Source organism: Panthera pardus, unplaced genomic scaffold (assembly GCF_024362965.1).
Source record: "Panthera pardus isolate Hobbes unplaced genomic scaffold, ASM2436296v1 HiC_scaffold_16, whole genome shotgun sequence".
NCBI classification, from domain to species: domain Eukaryota; kingdom Metazoa; phylum Chordata; class Mammalia; order Carnivora; family Felidae; genus Panthera; species Panthera pardus.
In genome coordinates this window covers 128020501-128046932 of record NW_026526721.1, presented here as the reverse complement: position 1 = coordinate 128046932, position 26432 = coordinate 128020501, and the positions used below count along the sequence as shown (strand labels likewise).

The 26432-nt window shown below is 41.8% G+C and overlaps 1 protein-coding gene across 1 annotated transcript in view; it reads left to right on the top strand.

The window, feature by feature from the left end:
• The window catches only part of LOC109259326 (inhibitor of carbonic anhydrase-like), a 63030-nt gene extending 45714 nt beyond the window's left edge, over positions 1–17316 (top strand). Inside the window, exons 10-17 of the mRNA XM_019436891.2 lie at positions 866–956; positions 2137–2178; positions 5280–5435; positions 8324–8465; positions 14017–14081; positions 14588–14772; positions 16112–16298; positions 17127–17316. Of these exons, the coding sequence (XP_019292436.2) occupies positions 866–956; positions 2137–2178; positions 5280–5435; positions 8324–8465; positions 14017–14081; positions 14588–14772; positions 16112–16298; positions 17127–17161 (903 nt within the window). The 3' untranslated portion in view covers positions 17162–17316. The remainder of the gene's footprint in view (positions 1–865; positions 957–2136; positions 2179–5279; positions 5436–8323; positions 8466–14016; positions 14082–14587; positions 14773–16111; positions 16299–17126) is intronic.
• Positions 17317–26432: the final 9116 nt, after the last annotated feature.

The following is a 26432-nucleotide window of genomic DNA, read 5'->3' as shown; positions in this document are numbered from 1 at the left end:
GTATGTGTCCTTTAAAATAGATCCTGGAGACTGTGTGGGTTAGTGGTCATGAGCTAAGGAATGAAACTATGTTTTAGTCTTAGTAACTGTCTATTAGAGGAATTATTTAAGCTGTCTCTGATCTAGTTCACTAATGTATAAAAGGGGGAGGATTATAGTACTTACCTTGTTGGATTTTGTGAGCAATACATGAGATAATCACTGGAAGGTGTTTCAAAAGGACCTGGAGTATAGTAAGGGCTTGGTAAGTTTTTGTTTCTATAGTTGCTACTGTTTTAAGATAAATTTCTAGTAAGGCAGTTAATAGATCAAAAGCGAAGCATGTGTATGTATCTGTGTGTTTTTATCACAGTGACCTTATCTATACATTTTTTGCTCTGCTGTTGGAAAATTTCATTGATTTAAATAATAACCTATTAATGAATTATTTAACTGGAGAAATTAATTGTTTATCGAATGTCTCTGTTGTGTTAGTGCTCTGAGTTAGTGCTAATGGGATTATGGGAACAGAGTTGAACTCCACCATAGAGAAGAAAACATGTTTCATAGAAACATTAGTAAATACGGTCTCTGAATCTGGCCATGTAGATGGCTGAGTAGTAACAGTCACAAATAAAATGTGGTAAGGACATGTCCAGTACTCAACATGGGACTAATGAGAGGTCAGAGATGCCAGGGAGCATGATCTGTGTTGGCTGCTTGCTCCTGGGTCAACATGTCCAGCTTTCTAAACCCTGTGGTTATATGGCAGAAGTTTTGATTAATCAAAAGTACATGTGACATAAAGTTAATGAGACAGAAAACCTCTGAGGGTCAGTGAGATAGGAAACAGCCTCACTTTTGTGCTACTGATTTATTTCTTCAGAAAGGAGACGCTGATGCCATGACTTTGGATGGAGGCTTCATCTACATAGCGGGCCAGTGTGGTCTAGTGCCTGTCCTGGCAGAGAACTACAGTAAGTGGAGGGGGTGCCTCTCGCTGTTTTATTTCCTTGAGGCCATTGACATGAAAGATGAAGAAACGATTTAGTTCACTGTTGAGATAATAACTACTGTTGGAATGTAAGAGGCTAGCAGATAATATCCTCTTTCCCCAGAGTCAGAACCAATGAAGATATGGATACAGGAATAAGGCAGAATGAGATCAAAGGAGATCTTTATTACTTAAAAGGTGATATTGGAGGGCATGGTACAGAGCTGGCTGCAGGGCTTGCCAAATTGCCCTTGAGTTAGAGTTACCCACTAGTTCAGGAGAACGGGTCTGTTGGCTTACCCCATGGCTGAGGGCAGAGGAGAACACATATTGTCATAAATCTTCATTGAAAAGATCTAAACCAACCTCTCCCCACTCTCTTCAATAAAGAAAGGAGGGGCTGAGCCATATGAACTTCAATACTTGTGCCAAATTTACTAGTCCAAAATCAACTCACCCCAGCTGCACTGGAAGATTGAGGGGTGATGCTACAGGGTCATGTTCTTTAGTGGGGATCCTTTCACATAAAAAAATAAAGCTGGGAAAAAGAGGATTTCACCAATATAATTTATGAAGTACCTCATCGGTTAGGCAGTGAGCAGGAAACCATACATTATTCTGCAATACAGAAAAACACTGCTAAGTAAATAATGGTAGCTCCATTTTGCTGATATAAAAACTAAGGCTTAGAGAAGTTAAATGATGTGTCCAAGGTAGAATGAAGACCGTATCTAGGGTTTTCTGACTCCATGGATTCAATTTTTCCCCTCCAACATAACGAGAATATGATGATTGCCCGCCACAGTCCAGGGTTCTGCAGACAAGAAGGATGTCAGGATGATTTCAATCACATAGCAAATGCAGAAAGATCTTTGTCAGGATCTTCAGTGGCCTTTGCCCCTCTTGAAAGGGCATCTCATTTTCTTTCTCTGTAACCCCCTGAGTGTTGAGGAGATTCTGAGGTGGAACCTAATGTTCAAATAGCAAAGGTCAGGCAGAGAGGGGTAAAATAGGCCTACAGAAACTTGCTTGTTGATAACCAATGACACACTGCTTAATTTTATCCTTCACTCTTGAGATTGAGAAGCTCATGACTTTGGACTGAGTAATAGGAGAGTTTCATGCCATTATCTTGGTTTTTTTTTTTTTTTTTTTCTTTTTAGTGCCTAAGGATGAGTCTAGGTGTGTGAATACACCCATGGAAGGTGAGTCAGAATCAGTAACACTGGGGTCAAAGATAAAGGCCATTGTTGGGGGAGAGGGTGGGGAAAGTCTTAAAAATAAACCAAAGTTATTAGAGTTGTAAGAAAATAAGAAGGATGATGAGGAGAAGCCGCCAGTACCACAGCTTATTGTTAAGGAGCAAATCCGTCACGAAGCTGTAGCAATAATTACCGTTTGTAGGGTATGTTACAGTCAACAAAGGACTCCTGCCTGCACTATTCTCCTTTAGCCTTCTCAGCGGTCCTCTAGGATGTGGGCATCATTATCCCGTGTTGTGTAGATGGGGAAAGTGAGGCTCAGGGCTGCACAGCCAGGGAGCGCCTGCACCTGGGCTTGAGAAGAGGTAATGTGACTGGAATCCCCTTGCCCTTCCCGACACACCACCCCGCTCCTTGTCACATGCTGCCTGCCCATCTCTGCACCAGGAGGCAGGAGCCTGTTCCAGGCACTTCCGGGCCAAGTGGAGGCCTCACGAGAGGAGGAGAGTCATATCTGCTCTAATGAAGAGGAGGAGGAAGATGAGCTCAACCCTTTAGCTTTTGGCCAGCTGATTTTAATAGCAGAGGAGCTGACCTCATCTTTAGAGTAGACCAGGTGACAAGTTCTCCCATCTGTGTCTCCACAAGGGCAAAGAGGGTCTGAATCTGTCCTTGAAGTACCTACTCTTGGAAAATGGAGCAGTGTTTCTTAATCTAGTGTAGCACCTGGACCAGCTGCATCAGCATCACCTGAGAACTTATGAGGAATGCAAATTCTTGGGCTCCACCCCAAATCCACTGAGTCAAAAACTCCAAGGATGGGGCTACTGTTGTGTGTTTTAACAAGACCTCCAGCTGGTTCTGATACACATTAGGTTTTGAAAACAACAGTGACAGAGGATCCTGAGGTGAAAACAGATGCTTGCCTGGGCTTGGAGCACCCCAGCACCAGCAACATCTCTGTTCCCTGCTAAGAATGGGGTCATAGAGGCCCCACCATGCCCACACTCCACCAAGCTGTCTGGGGTGCAAAGCAGCTCCCCTGCAGCAGCTCCCCTTCATGTGCAACAGAATCCAAGCCCTAGGGTATGCTGCCCCTCTCCCCCTCTGCTTTCATGGCTAACAGTCTTCAGTGAGTTGTGTCTTCACCCTCAACCCTAAGGACTGGCATTTTTCTCAGCCATGCAGTCTATCGATTGGAGAATATGTGAAGTCAGAAGGAACTCTGCTTGAAGAATGGTTGACATTGCCAGGAACTTCAGTGATAGGCAAATGCAGGTGGACAAAGATGCTTAGAAGACAGTTCAGGGTGGCTGACTGGGATGGAGAAGGTTAGATGTGAGTAGAGATGGAGAGGTATCAACCCCAAAGCCACACACACACACACACACACACACACACACACACACACACCCCAGATGACAGTAATTGATGCTATTTGTGCAGAAACAGCTACACCTCAGGAAAGGCACTGTGACAGTATTTGGCTGCTGGAATGGTGTAATAGAGCACATTCTGGTAAGCAAGGGTTTGCTGTGGCCTTGGGAGAATCTGTTGCAGTGAAAGAAGGGCTCTGGTACTGCTTGTGCCACAAGCAGCGTAGCTGGAAACCCAGCAGTGTAACTTCCCCGTCCTAGTCTAATGTACAATGTGCCCATATTAGCACATCTGATCCCCCTAAATCAGCCCCTGGGATGAGTATCATTGTCACCATTCTACTGAGGACAAACTGGGGATCTAGATATGAAGCGACTTGTCTGAGGTCATTTAGGAAGTAACTGGCAAGGCAGATCTTTCACCTGCCATGTTGACTTCCAATTTTTCTAGGCTTGAATATTTAGAGACCTGAATCACAACAGCAAGAGAGGGAGTGTAGTGGGGAGAGGGGTTCGGAGTGGCGGTGGAGAACCATACCAGCTTCTAATTCTGAAGATTTATGATTCTAATCTTCTTATAAATTTAGGTTTGCTGTTTAGGCCTCACTCAATAAGCACATTCAGTTACATAGTATTGGGATAGGAATATATGAAATATCAGTGGTGTTCCCATTATTTTCAGGAACAAGACAAGAAGACCTACTCCCACCAAAGACACTGGGCATTACTTTGAAAGTGAATGCAGTATAATTAGGAATATATGTATATTCCTAATTATATATATATATATATATATATTCCTAATTACATATATATATATATACATATGTATATATACATATGTATATATATATAATTAGAAAAGAATTTTTAATATTTGGAAGAAGATTAAATTGTCACAATTAGAGAAAACAATATTGTCATATCTAGAAAATCAGAAACTTAACTTTATTTCTTTTTAAAGTTTATTTATTTTGAGAGAGAGAACACAAGCGGAGGAGGGGCAGAGAGAGATAGGGAGAGAGAGAATCCCAAGAAGGCTCTGCAGTGCAGAGCCGGATGCAGGGCTCAAACTCACAAACCATGAGATCATGGCCTGAGCTGAAGTCAGCCACTTAATGGACAGAGCCACCCAGGAGCCCTGAGATTTAACTTTAAAAAAGAAGTCATTAAAGCTCTTTCTTTATGACTTAACGTTCAACAGAAATATTTCAACAGGTGCACACTTATATGTATAAAAATTTATGCAGATGATATGTAATCTGGCAAAGTGGGCCACAACATAAATGCTCACCAGTAGGAGGATTACAAAATATGGTATTTCCATATAGTGGAACATAACTTAGATTTAACCAATAAACAGAATGAGATAGTTGTATCTATTTCTGCTGAATCGAAAAGGTGCCTACAATATATCATTGATGGAGGATAAAGCATCTTATAGTAAAGAACGCATAGCAGGATAAAACTGAAAGTATGAAATACATGTGTAAAAATTTCTGGATGCATGCATGTAGACATGTCTGGAGCGCAGTCGTCAGACTGTTTGGCCCCATACTTAATAATGATAGTTATTGGATGGGTCTTCTGCTAAAGTAAGGTGAGGGGTTCAAGCTATTCCCCCTCCCCTGAGAGAGTGGCAGGAGGGGCTAACTGTAGCAGCTCTAGAATACATTTTCAGAGGGTCCTGGAGCTACTGAAATTGCATCTTGGTATCTGTGTTGCAAGGTTATTACGTCGTGGCAGTGGTTAAGAAACCAAGTGCCAACCTCACCTGGAACTCCCTGCAAGGCAGGAAGTCCTGTCACCCTGCAGTTGGTACTTCTGCAGGCTGGAACATTCCCATGGGTTTAATATACAACAAAACTGGATCCTGTAAATTTGGTAAGTATGTTCTGGGAGGTGGTGTGGCATCCCCTTCCTTGGGCCTGTGCCTGTGTAGGAGAGAAATTCAGTTCAATGGCAAGGAATGCCAAGGGATGATATAAGTGGGTAGTGGGGTCAAGGGCTGGGCAGACATTACAGGTGAGCTTCACCTCTGCTTGAATGGGTGCTCCCCTTTCTCCTCACCTCCTCACTTCTGAGGGGAGCGGCTTGGTCCAAAGGGCAGATATCAGGGAAATACCCCTTTCTTTATGTATTACCACTAGCTCGGGGAACAAGCCTGGGGTTACAGAGCAAGAGTAGTGTGTGTGTGTGTGTGTGTGTGTGTGTGTGTGTGTGTGTGTGTGTTGTATTGTTTCCCCATATAAACTAGATTGGCTGCTTTTTAAAAATTGAAAACCCTATACCAGTAAGTCCTTGGACACTTTATCTTTCACTTTCACCCTTATCTCCCTTAGATTCTCATATTCGTCATTTTAGCAACACTCTTGTCAATACCTAAAAGGCCCTTGGTCCCCTGCTTTCTCTCGCCATCTCACAGATCCTATTCCTATGCAAAGCCCATTCCCTGCTCTCTTCACCCTCTGCACCTTAGCAGCTAAACATGGCTGGAGAAGTCACAGGGCCCAGCAGTTCATTCCACTGGAAATGCTCTAGCTGCTGGCCTCAGTGGGCCCCTGGCACTCATGAGCACTCCCACTGTGTCTCTACACCAACCACCCCCCCCCCCGCACACTTCCTAATAATTATCCTAATGTCCTCACTGTCCACACATTTCCATCCCACACCCATCTACCAAGTTTCTCAGCAGATGACTTATCTCAGCCGCAGAGACAATTGAAATGATCAGAAAAATTTCCCCTCACCATCCCACTGCCGAAGCTGTGGGCCTACTGATGGCTATATCTACTCAGCCTCCCTCCACCTGTGTTTTGCGTGGGGGCCCCTCCCCCACACCCTTCCCTAGAGCCTCACCCTTTTGGTTACTACTTCTTCCTCTGGTATAGCCAACAATTTCTTTCAACATTGAACTCACCCAATGTTTTCCATTTTTAAAAGTCCAGCCTCTCTCAGCAGTCTCCTCCCACTTTTGACTTGTTTCTCCACCTCTTTACTGCCAGACTTCTTAACAGCAAGGTCTGAGCCAATCACCTCCCACTTACTCCTCTGCTCCCTGCCTTCTGGCTTCCCTGTGTCATTGCATAAGGAAGAACTCTGATCAAGGCTACCCATGACCTCCATGTTGCTCAGCTGAAAGGTCATGCTCCACTCCATTCCTCCATGACTTCTCTTTCTTCAAATCACCTTAAAACACTATCTCCGGACTTTTGTGAAAACACACTGGTTTGGTTTTTCTCCTACCCCTGCAAAATGCACTTTCCCATTCTGGTTAATAAATGTTTCAGTTGCTTAAAAAATTTTTTTTCTCCTACTCTAAACTCAATCCTCAGGCACTCATATCCATACCTACAGCCTTGATTACTATCTAAACAAATACTATACATACAAAACTAGGCACATAACCAGTAGTAGATAAATGTTTGCTGCTATCACTATTATTAGTATTATGTCTATATGTTGATAACTATTACATTGTTATCCCTAGCACAGATCTCTCCTTGACCTCCAGAACTGCCTATTTGACATTATCTAGTTGAATATCTCAAAAGCACATTAAGCTCAAAACAGAATGCATCATCTCTGCTGAGCCTGGTCCTGTTCCAAAACTGCCTAGCTCAGTGGAGGACCCTATAGTCCATCCACTTGCGCCAGCTGGAAACCAAGCTGTCATCCTGCATGCACCCATCCATCACCGGTGATGTCAGTTCTCCACGCCCCCCCCCCCCCCCCACCTCACCACCATCTCCCTCACCTTAGCACTACCCTAGTCCAAGCTGCCTTCATCTCTCCTGGGCTACAACAGTAACCTGCTGCCTGCACACCACATCTGGCCTGGATTCCATCCATCCCGTTGCCAGACCAATCTTTGCAAAGTGCAGACCTGCTATATCCTGCCCACTATACCTGGTCTACCATTGCTACAGCCCTTCAGAAGCTCCTCATTTCTCTAAGGATAAAAAACAAAATCTACACAAAGGTATAAAAGGGGATCTGGACCTTGCCTTCTCCCCACTGACTCTTGCAGTGGGTGGTCCAGCTCAACGACCTCTATTAACCTTTCTGTGTCATTTGCTCCCCACCCCAACCCCTGCCCTAGGCCTTTGCAGATGCTTCCCTGTCTGGAAAACCTGTTCCTATTCATTCTTCATCTCTCTACTTAAGGCCTCTCCCTGACTCCCAGGTCTGCACTAGATTCCTTTATCTACAGGTGTAGAACCATATTCTTCTTTCCCAGAGCAAGTGGGGGTTGGTGGGGGTGGGTGGATAAATTCACTGGTGTGGCTACTTGAATTATGACTGTTGCTCACAAGCTTGGGTTCCCGGAGCGCAGGGCCTATGTGACGTCCTTACCACAGTGCCCTGGGGCCCAGCACAGTGCTTGGCAGCTGGGTCTCTCAGGCCCCTTCCTGGATCTGGAGTCAAGATGGAATACCTTGTAAGGAAAGGCAAGGGAAGCAGAGGGCAGGAAAAATGGGGGACAATTTCAACCAGCTGGGACTTTCAGTTTTGTTGTGTCTCTTAGGATTACAACTGTGTCTGTCCTTCCACACCTCTGCCCTGTGCCACTTCTATTCCACAGACCCTTGTCCCAACTTCAGCCAGTTCCCCTTTACTCTAGTTGCAACCTTTATTTTTTAGTTCCATAAGGTTCTTATTTCTGATAATATGGTACCAAACACCTGAATGTGGCAATTCTAGGGATAAAATCTGGGGCTCTCTTTCTAACATAGGCAGGCAGAGCTGACCTCCCGTGTTTTCCTGCACAGATGAATTCTTCAGTCAAAGCTGTGCCCCTGGGTCTGATCCAGATTCCAGTCTCTGTGCTCTGTGCAGTGGTGGCAACGACCCAGCCCATACTTGTGCTCCCAACAACCATGAGGGATACTACGGCTCCAGTGGGGCATTCAGGTGAGTAGTGTCTGTGCACCTTTCTCTTTGGCACCAACCCAGTGAACTTCGCCCAGCATCTGGGCACTGCATTTAAGAGGAGCCAGAATTAGAAAACAAAACTGTAGATTCCCACCGGCCCCAAGGACTCAAGTCCAGCTCCTCTCTGGAACACTTTTCTGCAGACCCACCTGACTTAGGGCACCTGAGGAGAGCCAAGAATGAGGGGTACAGGGTCACAGCCATGCTTTTACTTTTGTTCTTTTCTTCTGTGTGATTGTGGACAAGTCATGGAATCTTTCAGAGTCTCAGGTTAAAATCAGAGGAGGGGTACTGGGCATGTGCTTCTTACATCTGGCTGATGAGTACATTTTAAAAATAGATATTCCTAGGCTCCCCATCCATTCAAGAAACAGTTATTGAGCACCTAGTATGTGGCAAGCACTGGTCTAGGTAGAGGGGTTATAGCAGCAAAAGACACATGTAGGTCCTGCTCCCTGTCTCCTCTCATGAGGAGAGTAGGACAATAAATATAAATGAAGGGCCAATCACTTCCTGACTGAGGTAGGAGCTACAAAGGAACAGAAGGGGGTAGTGTGGTAGTGACGTGGGTAGTGGACAGTTTTGATAACAGCAAGTGGAAGGGACTGTATGATTTGAGGATTAAATATTGACAGGGAGGGGCATCAGGGTGGCTCAGTGGGTTGGGCGTCCAACTTCAGCTCAAGTCATGATCTCATGGTACATGCGTTCGAGCCCCGCCTCAGGCTCTGTGCTGACAGCTCAAGGCCTGGAGCCTGTTTCAGATTCTGTCTCCCTCTCTCTCTGCCCCTCCCCTGCTCACATTCTCTCTCTTGCCTCAAAAATAAATAAACATTAAAAAAAGTTTTTAATATTGACAGGGAGTCAGACCTCAGACTGGAGGAAGAGTATTAAGGAAGAAGGAACAGCAAGGATACAGGCATGGGGCAGAACAAATTGTGCCGTGTTTGAGGCCAGAAAAGGCCATGATGGGGAGGGGTGGTGGCGCATGGGTGAGAGGGGATCAGGGGTGTGCAGAGCTGGAGCTGCAGCATTGGATATGTCTCTGTGCCCTATCAACCTGATCAGGGAGGTAGATTTAATTCTAAGTGTGCTGAGCAGCACGGGACACTTTGAGGCAGTAGGCATGTTGTATGAATCAGGGTTGTGTGGAGAATGTGTGAGCCTCTAGGAAAGGCCCCTTTATTTGTCACACTGCCAGATGACTTTGTCCTGCCATCTCCAAAATTTTCTCTTTCATAAGCCATACATAAATGACATATTTTCACAGATCCACTGCAACACTATATACTGCACATGAAACCTAGGCTAACGTAGTTTTTTTGTTTTTACATCAGAAAGTGCATTGGTATTAGGGTTGATGGTCTCCTTGGCACTAATATAATATTACAGAGGACTGGAATTGTCAGAACTGTGTCTTGAAACACAACTTGTTCTCATCCCCAAATGAAGGACCAGTTTTCAGTCCTTGCATTGCTTCATCTACCAGACCAGTATCATTGATACCACCCATCACTTCCTCCCAATGGATGCATTTTCCTCCTTGGCTCCAGGACACCACACTATTTGGATTCCCTCCTCCCTCTCCTGCTATTGCACCTGTCTCTTTGTTGGTTCCGCCTCACTTCCCCATCCTCAACATGTTGGTGCACCCCAGGGCTCTGTCTTTGGACTTCTCTGTTCATACTCACACCCTTGGTGGTTTTATCTACTCTCGATCCATCTACATGCTGACAATTCCCAAACTTATGTTCCTGTTCTCTTCAGAACTCCAGGTGAAACTCCAGACTGCCTAGTGGGCATCTCCACTTGGATTTCTAATCACTGTCTCAAATTGAAATGTCCCAAACTGAGCTTCTAAAATTTCACATACTCCCACCCAAACCTGTACCTCCAGCAGTCTTACCCACATCAGTTACAGGCAACTCCATTTTTCCTTTTGGAAAAAAGTCAGAACCTTAGTGTCTGCTATCTATGTCTACTTTCTTTCTCTCAGACTCCATATCTGGTCCTTCATCAAATCATGTTGACTCTACCTGCAAAGGGTAACCAGAATTGACCTCATCACCCATCTCCACTGATATCACCTTGATCCAAACCACCATCCTCTCTCTCCAGATTGTTATCATACATTCTTAAAGGGTTAGGAGGCATCTGCTCTATCCTCTTCTCCCTCCTACGTCCAGTCTATTCCCAACATATCAGCAAGAGTGATTCTGTTAGAATATAAATCAGAGTATCACACTTCTCTGCTTAAAACCCTCCAGTAATTTCCCATATCACTCAAAGTAAAATTTAGGGTCCTTCTTTGACCTATAAGGCCTCTTTATGACCTGGGAAGGCCCTTTGTGACCTCATCTCCTACATCTTTCCCCTTGCTGTATCTACTTCAGCCATCTTGGCATCCTAGCTATTCCCTGAAGACATCAGGCACACTCCTGCCTCAGTGTCTTTGTACTTGCTCTTATTCCCACTTAGAGTATTCTTCCTCCTCATATCATAGCTAGTTGCCTCATTTTCTTTAGGATTTATCAGGGAGTCTTTCCTGGCCACTATAATTTCACATACACACACACATGCCCTTACCAATATTTCACATCCCCCTTTCTTGCTTTATGGTTTTTTTTAAAGCACTTTTCACTCTATAGAATACTATATATTTTATCTACTTGTTGAATTTTTTTTCTTTAATGTAATGAATAAAGACTCCTTTGGTTGCAAGTGAAAAAACCCAAGGAGCTTCCACCTTGTAAGGACTAAGATTTGAGCCTCAGGAGACAGCCAAGATACTTTAAGGCAAGAGTTGCCAGATAAAATTTAGGATGTCCAGCCAAATTAGAATTCTAGATAAACAGTGAATTAATTTTTAGCATAAGGGAACATACCCTGCTTCTCTCTCTCTCCCTCTCCCTTCCCCCCGTCCCCTCCACATCTGCCTCACTTTGTCTTTCCCTGCAGGATGGTTTTCTCTATTTTTCAGTCTACATGAAAGGAAATGTCTGTGATTAACATTATTACAGAAGCAGTAAAACACAGACTATAATATATTCGTCCCAATTCTCAAGAAATGGGATTGTCAGCCCAGTTCCAGTGAAAGTTTGAGTTCACACAACTCATGCAGTGATGTTGCATTGTAAAGTTTTAGCTGCTTCCACTGTGACCAGGCGGATTGGGGGAGATGGGGGAAGGAGTCAGTTCTCAAAATATTAAAGCTTGGTAGACAAACGAAAGTCAATAATTTTTAAATAAAATTATATAAAGGGAATTTTGTTTTCCTAGATATAAAAATTATGTTGTAATACTATATAATACTGCAATATTATGATCAGTACAGAGTTGTTTATGTGCAAGAATGACAAATCAGTGGTAGAGAATAGACTTCCAACACTTATACGTGGACACATTATATCTGGTCTGTAACAGAGATAACATTTCAAACTGGGGAAAGGATGAACTTGAGAAACCAGATAAAATGAGTATAGTGAACTGGCCCCTGGATCTGGTGGGAGCAGATTCAATAGTGAGTCTATCCCATAAACTGACCAGCAGGGGTCAGTGAGGGTGGTGAGAAGGGATGCTGATTGTAAGTGCAATGATTACTTGTAGGTGTTTGGATGAGTTGGGGAGGGATGCCCATTGCTGAGGGCAATGTGGGATCAAAACAGGGATTATTGTTTTTTAAAAAAGAAAAGTATAAATGCTGATAAAAAGAGCCCAGGGAACAGGGAAAGACTCCAATTGCATAAGAGAAAGAGGAAAACTATGAGAAAGTGCCTGAGAGTATGGGCAGGAATGGGATGCAAGGCACCTGGGGAGGACACCTGCTGGGAGGGAGATCTTTGTTTCTTCTCTGTGCCTGATGGGCAGGAGAAGAGCACTGGAGACTTGGACTGACAGATTTGGCTGGAAGAAAGCCCATGTGATGTTATCTGTGTTTTCTCTGGGAAGCAGGAGGACATGTCAGAGTGAGTACTGGGGAGAGGGAATGTGGAGAGATAGAAGTATGTGGAAATTTGGAAAACATTTTAGTCACTGCTCTATAGAATGGGGAGGTGGCTATCTGAAATAGTGGTTCTCACCACTACAGCACAGAATCTCCTGGGGAGATTGTTAAAACACAGATTGCTGGGCCCCACCCCCAGATGTTTCTAATCTAGTAGGTCTTGGGTGGGGCCCAAGAATTCGCATTTCTAAAAGGTTCACAGCTGGTACCTATACTGCTGATCCCAGCTCACGCTTTGAGAATCACAGATCTAGAGTAGAGCAAGGAACACAGGAATGCCCCAGAGAAGTTAATGATCGGGAGGGTCTCTGGTCTGCCTCCCTGCTGAGGTACAGACACACCTGAGGCAGATGACCGTGCTTATTCAGGACTGGGACTATATGGAGAGTGGGTGGAGGAAAGAAATAGGGCAAGGCTTAGGAAAATTGAATGGGAGTAACTGATCCTAGCTAAGTATAGAGGGACCTGAAGTTAGAGAAAACTGGAGAGGTGCTCCTGATAATGAATCATTAGTATCAATTACCAACTGACTGGATGTCATAGAACTGATTTTTAGTATGTTCAACATTTCTCATAAAAAATGGACCTTAAACACAGAGAAACATTTTTCAGGGGATTAATCATGAAAACATATCTAAGTGGTGCACATTAACTTTTATTAAAGCTGACTAGACATCTGAATGTGAAAAGACTCCTTCAAAATCATGTCTTCCATGCTGACTTTAATCTCTGATGTGAGTTTTTAAAATTTTTTTTTAACATTTATTCATTTTTGAGAGACAGACAGAGCATGAGTGGGGGAGGGGCAGAGAGAGAGGGGGAGACACAGAATCCAAAGCAGGATCCAGGCTCTGAGCTGTCAGCACAGAACCCGACGCAGAGTTCAAACTCATGGAACGTGAGACCATGACCTGAGCTGAAGTCGGACGCTTAACCAACTGAGCCACCCAGGCGCCCCTCTGATGTGAGTTCTGATCCAACCAAAGAGCCGTTCTTGAATATCCCTGTTAATAGGAGAACACAAGCATCTTCTCTGGAGAAACCAATCAGTATTTCAAATAAGGAACCAAACAAGGGTTATTATCTACAATAGAAACAAAATGAGCAGATTTCTTTTTCAATGTTTGTTTATTTTTGAGAGAGAGACGTAGACAGAGCATGAGCATGGGAGGGGCAGAGAGAGAGGGAGACACAGAATTTGAAGCAGACTCCAGGCTCTGAGCTATCAGCACAGAGCCCAACGTGGGACTCGAACCCACGAACCATGAGATCATAACCTGAGCCAAAGTCGGATGCTTAACCAACTGAGCCACCCAGGCACCCCAGGCAGATTTCTTTTTCTATTACATTTCCCCTCTAATTCCCAGGGACAGTTGGGTGTTACAGTTGTGTGTGTGGATGTGGTCAGTGTTAGGTGTGCCTGGTGGCTCTGGTGGAGGGGGTGTGAACCCCTAGGTGGTTCCCTCTGGGTGTCTCTCCCTCTCACTCCTATTGATCCTCCTCACTAACTGGACCCTTGCTGTGCAGGTGTCTGGTTGAGAAGGGAGACGTGGCCTTTGTGAAGGATCACACGGTCTTTCAGAACACTGACGGTATGTGTCTGTACTGTCCTTTCCTCCCTTGGAAAAAATCTGAGTCTCTTATGGGAAGTCACTCCCCAGTCAGGTAACCAGGAAAGTTCATTAAAGCATGTCTAGCTCCCTTAATATATAGGCAATCCTTAAATATTCTGGATACAAGTTTTTATCAGCTATATGGATTGAAAATATCTTGTCCCTCTCTGAAAGACTTTTCACTTTCTTAATGATGTCTTTTGATTAACATTTACATTTTTAATATAGTTAAAATTTAATTTTTAATATAGTTCAACCAATCTTCTCCTTTTTGGCTACTGCTTTTTGGGGGATGTTTAAGAAATCTTTGCCTTTAACAGGACCGAAAATGAATTTTCTTTTCTGTTTTATTTTTAAAGCCTTATTATTTCATTCTTCCATGTCTCTATGATTCTCCCAGACATTGGTGGTTGGTCATATCCCCCCAGTGAGGCCACCTTGACCAAAGCTGTCTGCTGTGGCTGACCCACCTTCCTTCCCCCTAGGAAAGAACACTGAAGCATGGGCTAAGGATCTGAAGCATGAAGACTTTGAGCTGCTGTGCCTCGATGGTACCAGGAAACCTGTGACTGAAGCTCAGAGCTGCCACCTGGCCAGAGTCCCAAATCATGCCGTGGTCTCAAGGAAAGATAAGGCAGATTTTGTTCGCAGAATTCTCTTCAACCAACAGGTATGGCCACACAGGAGGTCTTGTCCACACAGTCCTCCCAACTGAGTGCTCAGGTCAGTTGCAGAGCTGATAGGCACACCCAGCCCAGTCTCATACCCTTTCTCCCTGGGACTTTACCCCTGGGATGTGGAACTAGATTCTTGCAACCCTGCCTCTGATGAAAGCAGAAAGCTAGATGGTGGCCATGTTCACTTTGTGCTCTGGGGCTGTCTAGGGTATCAAAGTGGACTGAAAAAGCCTTGGACATGTGGATATCTGAAGTATCTCCCTGAGACTCACTTGCTTCTCTGAACAGACTCCTGGTACCTCCTGGACTTGTTCAGTTCCTCCATGAGAGCTGTCTCTTTCTTCTTCTGTCACAGAAATAAGGGTGTTGGCTCAGAGCCCTTAACACAAGGGTGAGGTATTTGTGGGAAGAGCAGAATGGAGGCTGCTCTACCTGACCTAGGGTGGGTCCCAATGCATTAATGAACCTGGGCAGGCCAAGCACTGTTTCAGGCTTCATGAAAGTTCCAGAGCTAACATTCAAACAACTCATGACCTCTACAGGCAGCCAACAAGGGCTATGGAGTAGCAGGATGCCTAAATCAAATGATCTTAAGGAAAACCCAAAGCTTCATCTGCCTTTTGCACTCACACACCCCATTCCTGGAAGAGCCCCAGATGAACATTCCATGTCTTAGCATATGCTGCCCACACATCCCAGTTAAAGGATTATGACCCAGGGAGAACTGGCAAAACAAAAGGCTCTCGGTCATGGACTTTTGAAGGGGTGCATCTCCCAAAGGGCAAGCTGCCCCCATGGCTACAGGGGGGCTGAATGAAAGAAAGGAGAGGAGGGGCAGGAAGAGATGGAAATGGTCAGGTGCCTGGGGCAGATGTAGGGAATAGCAGAGGCAAGACAGCAAGGGCTTCGGGCAGCAGGAAGACAGGCAAGTGTGACCCAGAAAGTTGAAAATATCCAGCAGTGATTGGTGGAACTGTGATATAGTGGCCAACTTGAAGCTTTTCCTATTTAGCAGTTAATTTACATACATCATCTTACTATTTAGGGTTATTATCTTTGTTTACAAATGAGTAAACAAGGTTTACTGAGCTTAGTAAAGAATTTTCCTACAGTCACATGACAAACAAAAGCTAGGCCCAGGATCTGAACCCAGAGGCCATGCTCTTTGCCATTAATGGTGCCTCCTAAACTGTTGCTGTGCCCTAGGGTTCCAGGTGCTGGAGCTAAGCAGCCCAGCAGACTTAGATCTTCTGAGGCAGAATACACAACCTTGTGCTCCCTGGTGCTGCTGCTCACTCTCTGCCTGTCTGTCTGTCTGTCTGTCTGACTCAGGAGCTCTTTGGAAGAAATGGGTTTGAATACAGGATGTTCCAGATGTTTGAATCCTCAAACAAGGATCTGCTTTTCAGTGATGACACTGCATGTTTGGCTAACCTTCAGGATGAAACAACTTACAGAAAATACTTAGGACCAGAGTATCTTATGGCCATTGCTAACATGAAACCATGTTTACACTCTGGTGAGTAGAGTATTAAGGACCATCGTAAGCCAAGCCCTGGGCCTGTACTGATAGGACATAAAGATGGAGAGGGCTTGCCCCTGGCCCTGCAGGAGGATTCAGACTTACCAGTGAAGCAACTCAATTAGACAACAGTATAAGACTACCTGAGAAAAGACCAAATCATTTGGAGGAGACAGAGAGTACAATAGAACTTGAGATCATTTGGAAATTGGACTTGTTTACTTGTGCATTTCCATTTTTTTTTGCTAACAAAATGAAAAGGTACACATGTGTGAGCACTTCAGTGTAGGGAGAAGGTTGGGAGATGACCCACAGCATGACTCATAGAGGATCAATTTTCAAAGATTTTAAGTCAAATGCATAAATAATATTAATAGAAACAAAATGAAGTTAGCACTATAATATGCCCTTTATATGTATATTTTATATATATGTATATTTATATTTAAATATATAAATAAATATATATTAAAATGGCATAGTTTATACATGCATATATATGTTTTTATATATGTGTATGTATTTTAGAATGGCATAGCTGCCTCAAAAAGGATTAAGTTGGAGAAATAAAATTAGAGCTGGGATAATCAAATTGCTGGGGGTGTGCCTGAATTTTTGTTGAATTATATTATGTGTTGGAGATGATGAGAGCAGGAGGAAAGGAAAATGTTGGTATTTAAGTATGGCACTGACATCAGGAGATAGACAGAGATTTTTAAAAAAATTGTTATTACCTAGCATTTACTTTTAGAAAAGAGGAACAGAATTGTGTTTAGCAAGCATAGGCAGTACCTGAAGTTCTTTCTCTTATGTTTTGCTTCACAGAGCTTCTGGATGCCTGTACATTCCACATACATTAAACACTGATCAAAGTGGACAACCATATGGGGATGCTCAGTGCCTGAGATATGGTGGGGCCACATTCTCACTTGTCTGTACCTGGGCCTGTGTTAACCTCAGTTATTTTGTAATTATGTGCTGGAACTGATAAAAAAATTAAAATGAATGAAAATTATTGTGTCTTCTCAGAAAACTTCATTAAATGTTCTCAGATTTCTTATGAGGGGAGAAAACTATGTCTTTATACTAGAGTTATGCTTCTGAATCTAATATCTATTAAATTGTACCTTTGTAAAGAACTGTATAAGACTAGCTCATCTTCCCTCCCCATTCTTTATTTTACCCAAGAGTCAAGTCACTTAAATAGAATATAAGTAATAAATATGTCTGAAGGAAGTCTGAGTGGTGATTACAAGTGTGCCAAAAAAAAAAAAAAAAAAAAAAAAGCATCAGTGTGTGCTGTATCAAGGACTTACATAATAAAAACAAAGGCTAAGGAACGAGTTTGTGTATTTTAAAAACATATTTGAACATTTAAAATTCACAATGTTAAGTGGAATCAAATCCTGACTCATATTAATTGGAAAATATTAAAATTACTGCAAAAAAATCTAATCTTACTACCCTTTTATAGTCAACTTCCTTAAAGTGGGATTTATACTCATTTCTTTTAAGTTAGTTTCTTATCAGAGATTTTGTCATACCTAGTGTTACCATAATTGCAGCTTATGATAGTGCCTCAGTAAAAGTTGAATGGGAGCCTAAGTTATACATTGTTAAATGTTAGTTTTATGAGTGTGGACTTGTGCTTCTGCCTGTGAAAGAGTAACCAGTACAGGACTTGCCATCCTTCCATGTCCACTTGAAAAAAATATGTATTCTGGGGGCGCCTGGGTGGCGCAGTCGGTTAAGCGTCCGACTTCAGCCAGGTCACGATCTCGCGGTCCGTGAGTTCGAGCCCCGCGTCAGGCTCTGGGCTGATGGCTCGGAGCCTGGAGCCTGTTTCCGATTCTGTGTCTCCCTCTCTCTCTGCCCCTCCCCCGTTCATGCTCTGTCTCTCTCTGTCCCAAAAATAAATAAAAAACGTTGAAAAAAAAAAAATTTAAAAAAAAGATCATTTCATTCTAAAAAAAAAAAAAAAAAAATATGTATTCTGTATTTTGGGGTGTAATTCTATCGTGCGTAGATCTGTAATATATAGTGTAGTTCTATAAACAGCAATTAGGTTAGGTTGGTTAATGTTATTGTTCAAATCTTCTGTCTTAACTCATTTTCTATCTACTTTTTCATTAATCACCGAGAGAAGAGGATTGAAATCTCTAGCTGTAAGTATGGATCTGCTCATTTCTCTTTCCAGTTCAGTCAGATTTTGCTTTATATATTTTGTTCTGTTAGGTCATACACATTTAGGATGTTAGGCTTTCTTGATGAATTGGCTGCTTTATCATTATGAAATGTTCCTATGTCCTGGTAATACTTCTTGTCTTAAGTCTACTTTATTGCATATTAATATGCCCACTTCACCTTTCTTATGACTAGTGTGTGCTTGGTCATTGTTTTCCATTCTTTTACCTTAATCCATCTGTTTATATTAAGGGGGGTTTCTTATAAAGAGCATAGGGTTGGGTCTTTCTTTTTTCATTCAGTGCAATAATCTTTATCCTTTTAAAGGATGTGTTTAGTTCATTTATATATAATGTAGTTATTAATATTTGTTGTCTCATCTGTTCTTTGTTTCTTACTTCCTCTTTTCTGCCTTCTGTTGGATTGTTTTTTAGTATTCCATTTTATCTTCTCTACTGGCTTTTACCTATTCTTTTATTTTTTAATGTCTTCTCCAAAGTTTGCAATACTTATCTTTGTTTTAATACTAGTGTCAGATAATGTTATACCAGGATACAAAATTAATATAGACAAATCTGTTACATTTATATACAATAATAAAGTAGAAAGAGAAATTAAGAAAACAATTGTATTTATAATTGCACCCAAAATAAAAAAAATACATAGGAATAAATTTAACTAAGGAGGTAAAAGACAATACTCTGAAAACTATAAAACATTGTTGAAAGAACTTGAAGATGACACAAATGGAAAGATATTCTATGCTCCTGGATTGGAAGAACAAATATTGTTAAAATGTCCATACTACCCAAAGCAATCTATAGATTAATGAAATCGCTATCAAAATACCAACAATATTTTTCACAGAACTAGAACATATAATACTAAAATTTGTCTGGAACCACAAAAGGCCCCAAATAGCCAAAACAATCTTGAGAAAGAAGAATAAAGCTGGAGGTATCACAATCCCAGATTTCAAGATACACCACAAAGCTGTAATAATCAAAACAGTATGGTACTGGCACAAAAACAGACACAGATCAATAGAACATAATAAAGAGCTGAGAACTAAACCCATGATTACATGGTCAATTAATCTACAATGAAATAGGCAAGAACATATAATGTGGAAAAGACAGCCTCTTTACCAAATGGTGCAGGGAAAACTAGACAACTACATGCAAAATAATAAAATTGGACCACTTTCTTACACCATACATAATGATAAATTCAAAATAGATTAAGCACTTAAATGTGAGACCTGAAATCAAAAAACTCCTGTAAGAAAACATAGGCAGTAATTTATTTGACATTGGCTGTAGAAACATTTTTCTAGATATGTCCCCTCAGGCAAGGGAAACAAAAGAAAAATTAAACTATTGAGAATATACCAAAATAAAAAGACTTTTGCACAGCGAAGGAAACCATCAATAAAACAAAATAATTCAACACCAAAAAGACATAATCCAATTAAAAATGGGCAGAAGACATCTTTCAAAAGAACATACAGATGGCCAACAGACACATGAAAAGATGCTCAGCATCACTAATCATCAAGGAAATTCAAATCAAAATCACAGTGATCACAGTGAGATATCACGTTACACCTGTCAGAACGGCTAAATTAAAAAGACAAGAAATAAGAAGTGTTAGCAAGGATGTGGAGAAAAGGGAACACTCATGCACTGTTGGTGGGAATGCAAATTGTTGCAGTCACTGTGGAAAAGAGTATGGAGGTTCCTCAAAAAATTAAAAATAGAATTACCATATGATCTAATAATTCTTCTACCAGGTATTTACCCAAAGAAAATGAAAACACTAATTTGAAAAGATACTTGCACCCCTATGTTTAATAAAGCATTATTTGCAATAGTCAAAGTACGGAAGCAACTCAAGTGTTAATAGATGAATGGATAAAGAAAGTGTGGTGTGTGTATGTGTATATTCAATATTACTCAGCCATAAAAAAGAATGAGATTTTGCCATTTGCAACAACATTGATGGACCTAGAGGTACAAGTGAAATAAATCAGAGTAAGACAAACACCGTATGATTTAACTCATATGTAGAATTTAAGAAACAAAACAAATAAACAAACAAAAAGAGACAAACAAAAAAACAGACTCTTAAATACAGTAAACAAACTGATGGTTGCCAGAGGGGGAGGTTGGTGGGGGAAGGGGTGAAATAGATAAAGGGGATTAAGAATACACTTATCCTGATGAGCACTCTATAATGATATATAGAATTGTTGAATCATTATATTGTACACCTGAAACTAATATAACACTGTATGTTAGTTATACTTCAATAAAAAATAGAAGTAATGTTATATGACTTTGTGTATAAGATCCTGTAATATTACAGTTCCACTTTCCCCAGTGATATGTGGATAAACTTTTTTTTTTTTTTTTCAACGTTTTTTATTTATTTTTGGGACAGAGAGAGACAGAGCATGAACGGGGGAGGGGCAGAGAGAGAGGGAGACACAGAATCGGAAACAGGCTCCAGGCTCCGAGCCATCAGCCCAGAGCCTGACGCGGGGCTCGAACTCACAGACCGCGAGATCGTGACCTGGCTGAAGTCGGACGCTTAACCGACTGCGCCACCCAGGCGCCCCGTGGATAAACTTTTAATAACCAGATCTTAAAGGTAAAAAAAGGGCCCTGATCTGCATCTTTTGCCAATTCCATGGAGCAAATACTTTTGCCGCAGATGATTTCAAGCTACCAAAGTGATGTCAATGAATTCAGAGTTTAGAAGAGATATACACAATCAGTTTTTGTGAGCCAGCATAAGCTTACTGCACTACCCCACTGGATTTCCCTCTTTTATCTGTGTGCTCTTATTATCATTAGAAACTTGACAATAATTTTTATCATATCAAGCATCAATTATCTTTTAGTGAAAATTTTAAATGACAAAATATTTAATATTTATCCATATCTTTATTGTTTCTGGCTCTCTTCATACTTTTGTGTAGATTACAGACTCTAGGTGTTTTGTGGGCATATCTTTCTGGTATGCTTTCATTGTCCGTGGACAAATAATTTTTTCTTATAATAACTTTATATGATATTTGACCATGGTACTTTCTGTTGTTCAATTTTAGGTGAGATTTGCTTCCCTGAACTCTTTTTTTTTCAATATATGAAGTTTATTGTTAAATTGGTTTCCATACAATACCCAGTGCTCATCCCCAAAAGGTGCCCTCCTCAATACCCAGCACCCACCCTCCCCTCCCTCCCACCCCCCATCAACCCTCAGCTTGTTCTCAGTTTTTAAGAGTCTCTTATGCTTTGGCTCTCTTCCACTCTAACCTCTTTTTTTTTTTTCCTTCCCCTCCCCCATGAACTGAACTTTTAAAATAAGACTATTTTTGGCAAAGCGTTTCTTTCTTCACAGAGCTCCCTCTTCTGTCATTTTGTGCATTATTTAAAAACATAGTAGCTTGCTTTCTAGGGGCTTTTCGGTTTTATTCTTGTCTACTTTGATCTAGATCTTCTTGTTCCTTCATCCCTTTTGTCCCTTTTCTGTACAATTTTGATTCTACTTCTAGTTCCAGATTGCTCCGGATCCTTTGGGTCCTTCTTGGTAAAGGTATTTTCACATCTAGTCCTAGGTCATCTCCCTGCAGACTGTCCCTAGGAAACCACCTGCATGCTCATCCTTTATGTTGGGCTTCCAGGAAGATTCCTAGAGTTTTACCTGCTACAAAATCCTCAGGTATTCTTGCCCAAAGCCTCAGGGACTAGTGGCTCTGAGAGGCTTGAGTTTCTACCGCCACATTTCCCTACTGGAGAGCCAACCTTGCAGTCTTCAATGGCACAACCTTGAGGCAAGAGCCCAAAGATCATGGTCCAACAGAGACCTTTCACTGGCACTGGGGAAGAGCTGTCAAGTATCCTGCCCCTATTTTCTTCGAATTTTAAGAACTTGAAATGAAGACAGATAATTAATGTTTTACATTTCAACATATTTGGGCTACCAATGGACCACTTTCAGGTTTAAAAAAACTTTTTTTTATTCTTTATTTATTTTTGACACAGAGAGACAGTGAGATGGAGTGCAAGTGGGGGAGGAACAGAGAGAGAGGGAGATACAGAATCCAAAGCGGGATCCAGGCTCTGAGCTCTCAGTACAGAGCCCGATGCGGGGCTTAAACTTATGAGTCGTGAGATCATGACCTAAGCCAAAGTCAGATGCTTAACTGACTGAGCCACCCAGGTGCCCCAGACCTCTTTCAGATTTAATAAAGTCCTGGGACTTTCACCCCAGTAACACACACACACACACACACACACACACACACACACACAACACACAACACACACACACACTACTTGGTGTACAATTTTTGTGTATTCCATAGGTCCAGTCCAGTGATTTTTCTGTGACCTCATGCCACTTTCCTCTGGGGGTGAAGATAGAGGCTAGTTAACCTGTTTTCAGGCAGATGCTACCCCGTGGGGCTAATAAGTCTTACTAAATTGCACATATTGGCAAGTTGTACATATTTATGTAAAAGGCCTATCTGTGAGAACATTTAGAACTAAAAGGGTAAAACCATTCAGTTGTAGAAACCAACAGGTGACACCAATTGTCTATAGACCTGTATGGGCCAGAGGTTTATTTTGGAACAGCTGAGAAACCAGGTGGACTTTACTCTTCTTTTTCTATGGAGAGCAGGGACATCAAACAGTGGCATTCGCTGTGGAATAGTAGAGGGATCAGTGATCTGTTTGTTTTGCCCCAGGAGTACTAGACTATGCTCAGCTTTAACAGCCACTTTTCATGGGCCCACCTGAAGATCTCAGGACTTGGCTTCTCTTGGTGAAAGAGCAATGGGAAACGAAATCTCTAAATAACCTTGTTAGAAAATATGAGGGACACTCCAGGCCAGTGAGTTACAGGATGATGAGGGATAGCTCAGGATGTTGAGTCCAAAGTAGGTTCTAGCTTTGCCTGCCCTGCTGGGCACTCTACCAAGTTATGTCCTCTGGCTGGGCCTCAGTTTTTCTCTCTGTAAAATGAGGTCATTGTACTAAATGGTCTCACAGGGTATGTTCTGCTGAAGGGCCCATCAGCAATAGACAAAGCTCTTGAGAAATTATGTAGGGTCACTTCACTGAGTCACTGAACATGCTGTTAGCACTTAGTCCATACTAGGTGTTTTGTAAAAATGATAGTCATTGCCATGTACTGGCAGGGCCAATACCTTAATAGCACTCTGAGTAATATTCAAAATGAGCCTAGAAGATAGGTATTCATATTCTTACTACTAATGAGAAAACAGAGTATAGGAATAGACAAGTAATTTGTCCAACATCATGTAGCTTCTCTAAGTGGCCTATGATTTAAACCCAGGAATCTCTGACTCCAGTTTCATACTCATTTTATTCCACAGACTGCACATGATAATACTCAGTACCTGCCCTCAAGAATGGACAGGTAAATAAAGGGAGTGCACAGATAACTGATATACAGACAAAATAATGCTGCCAGGCTCTGTGTGGTGTATTGTCTATGATACGTTGTCTAGCACCTAGTGGTCAACACACTTGTAGGATTCCCTGATGCAATGTGACCTGAGGGGCTGGGCTCACAGTGCTGCATACACAGAACTTAAAGGGGAAAGACACTGGTCATGACACAAATAAAAATAAGAAGGAGAATAATGTGCTGGCTATTGTTCTAGGTGATTTACTTTAATTGTTAATTTAGTTCTCATAACAAGCCCAGGAAGTAGGCATTATTATTCCCATTTTCTAGATGGGAGACTGAGGTACCAAGAGTTAAGTAACTTGACTAATTCACTGAATAACTGAAAGTCTTACTCTATAGAAGTGAATGTAAAGAAGTAAATGACAAAACCACACTAGCTTTAGTGGTGCTGTCCATCAGGAAGAACCAGGGCCATGTCCTTCTCTTGTCCTAATATTTGCATTTGTGAACATTTCTCATCTTTATTTCTATAATGATCTAATGCTACTTTTATTAACACTACATTCCTGCTTTGCACTGGGCAGATGATTTCCAAATACAAATCTGGGAATAAACTCTACTTCTGGGAACAAATTCCTATACCTAGGATCCTTCCCTTATTTTAAAATCCAGATTTCTTGACATTCTGGTGTCCTGACCCACTTTATACCATGCTCTCTGAATTCCACAACCTTTCTTTCCCCTCTCTATAATCCAAGTTTGTGGTCAGGGAGAAGTCAATTGTCAGAAGGGCCTCTGGAGTAGGGACTGAAGCAGCTTCCATAACGTGTTCCCTGTTTCACAATTTTGCCTGAAAGCAGTTCTGCCATGGAGCTCTAAACTATGCCCCTGGCCCTGACCTCTAACCTTGTTCCCATCTTTGCCAAACCTGTCCAGGTGTTCTGCAAATGGCATGCCAGAGAAGACCAGCTTCTACTGCATGACTGCCTTTGATCAGTGACTTTTGTTCCTTTACACATAGCAATTTCCAGAGTCTACTCAGTTCCAGGGTCAGTGGCCTCTGCACCTGTTGGCCTAGAGGTCGGGTACAGCTGGGTTAGGTTGAACATTATACTGACAAGGAAAGGGTTTTCTTAGGAGGTTCTTTTGCTTGTAGAATGGATATCTCTAGATTTTGAAATGAGGACAAACAGGCTGTTGTCTTTCCCAGTATATTGTAGAAGAATGACTGAGTTGAGAAAATAAGACCAGAGCTTTGTAACATTGAATGATGCTGACCATCTCTCCTCAGTTATTCCTCATTCTGTACATCATCCTGCTCTCTGTTCTTCACAGCATACCAGGTGACTGTGGAGACAGTTAAAAAGGTTTCCCTTTTACTCTTACTTTTTCCTACCTTTCTCTCTTCCCTTCCCTTCCTTCCCCCCTCTCTTTTATTCAGTTAAAAAACATGTATTTGCTCTCTACCTTTCTTGTTCTTGAGGTGGCTAGGGGCAGTGGAGCTTGAGAGACTTGGGCAAAGAGGCAGCTGGAGGTCAGGAGATTGATTATGTACAGAGGAAGTGAGCAAAGACCTAAAAATATTGAGAATTGAGAATATGGGGATTCAGGTTTCTCACTGTCAGAGAACGAAGCTGCACATATGGGGAGAAAGAAAACTAGGAGATTTGCTGTGATGTTCAACTGGAATTTGAAGAATTAGTATGAACTAATGTAGATGTATGTTATGAATGTGTGTGTCTATGTGTATGTGTGTATATTCTAGCTCTGTTGAAATATTCTAGTATCAATTTCTTTCCAAAGCAGTTATCACACCTAGCATCCAGATTTTGGTTCCTAAATACCATATTCTACTAAAGGATAAAGTTTCTTAGAGAAATTAAATTCCAGAAACAGAGATTCCAGAGGTGATGAAGGGAAAGTACAAAATAGGCCTGAACGTCTCATTCTGCCAGAAAGTGAAATGCTTAAAAAATAATTGGGCTTAAAGCAGTGCTATCAACAATAGCCAAATTATGTAAAGAGCCCAAATGTCCATCAACTGATGAAAAAATAAAGATGTGGTGTGTACACACACACACACACACACACACACACAATGGAATATCACTCAGCAATCAAAAGAATGAAATCTTGTCATTTGCAACAACGTGGATGGAACTAGAGTATATTATGTTAAGTGAAATAAGTCAGTCAAAGAAAGAAAAATATCATATGATTTCACTCATATGTGGAATTTAAGAAACAAAACAGATGAACATAGGGGTCGGGAAGGAAAAATAAGATAAAAACAGAGAGGGAGGCAAACCGTAAGAAACTTAAATACAGAGAACAAACTGTGGGTTGCTGGTGAGTGGGGAGATGGGCTAAAAGGGTGATGGGCATTAGGGAGGGCACTTGTTGGGATGACCACTGGGTGTAATATGCAACTGATGAATCACTGGGTTCTACTCCTGAAACCAATACCAATGTGTATGTTAACTAACTTGAAGTTAAATAAAT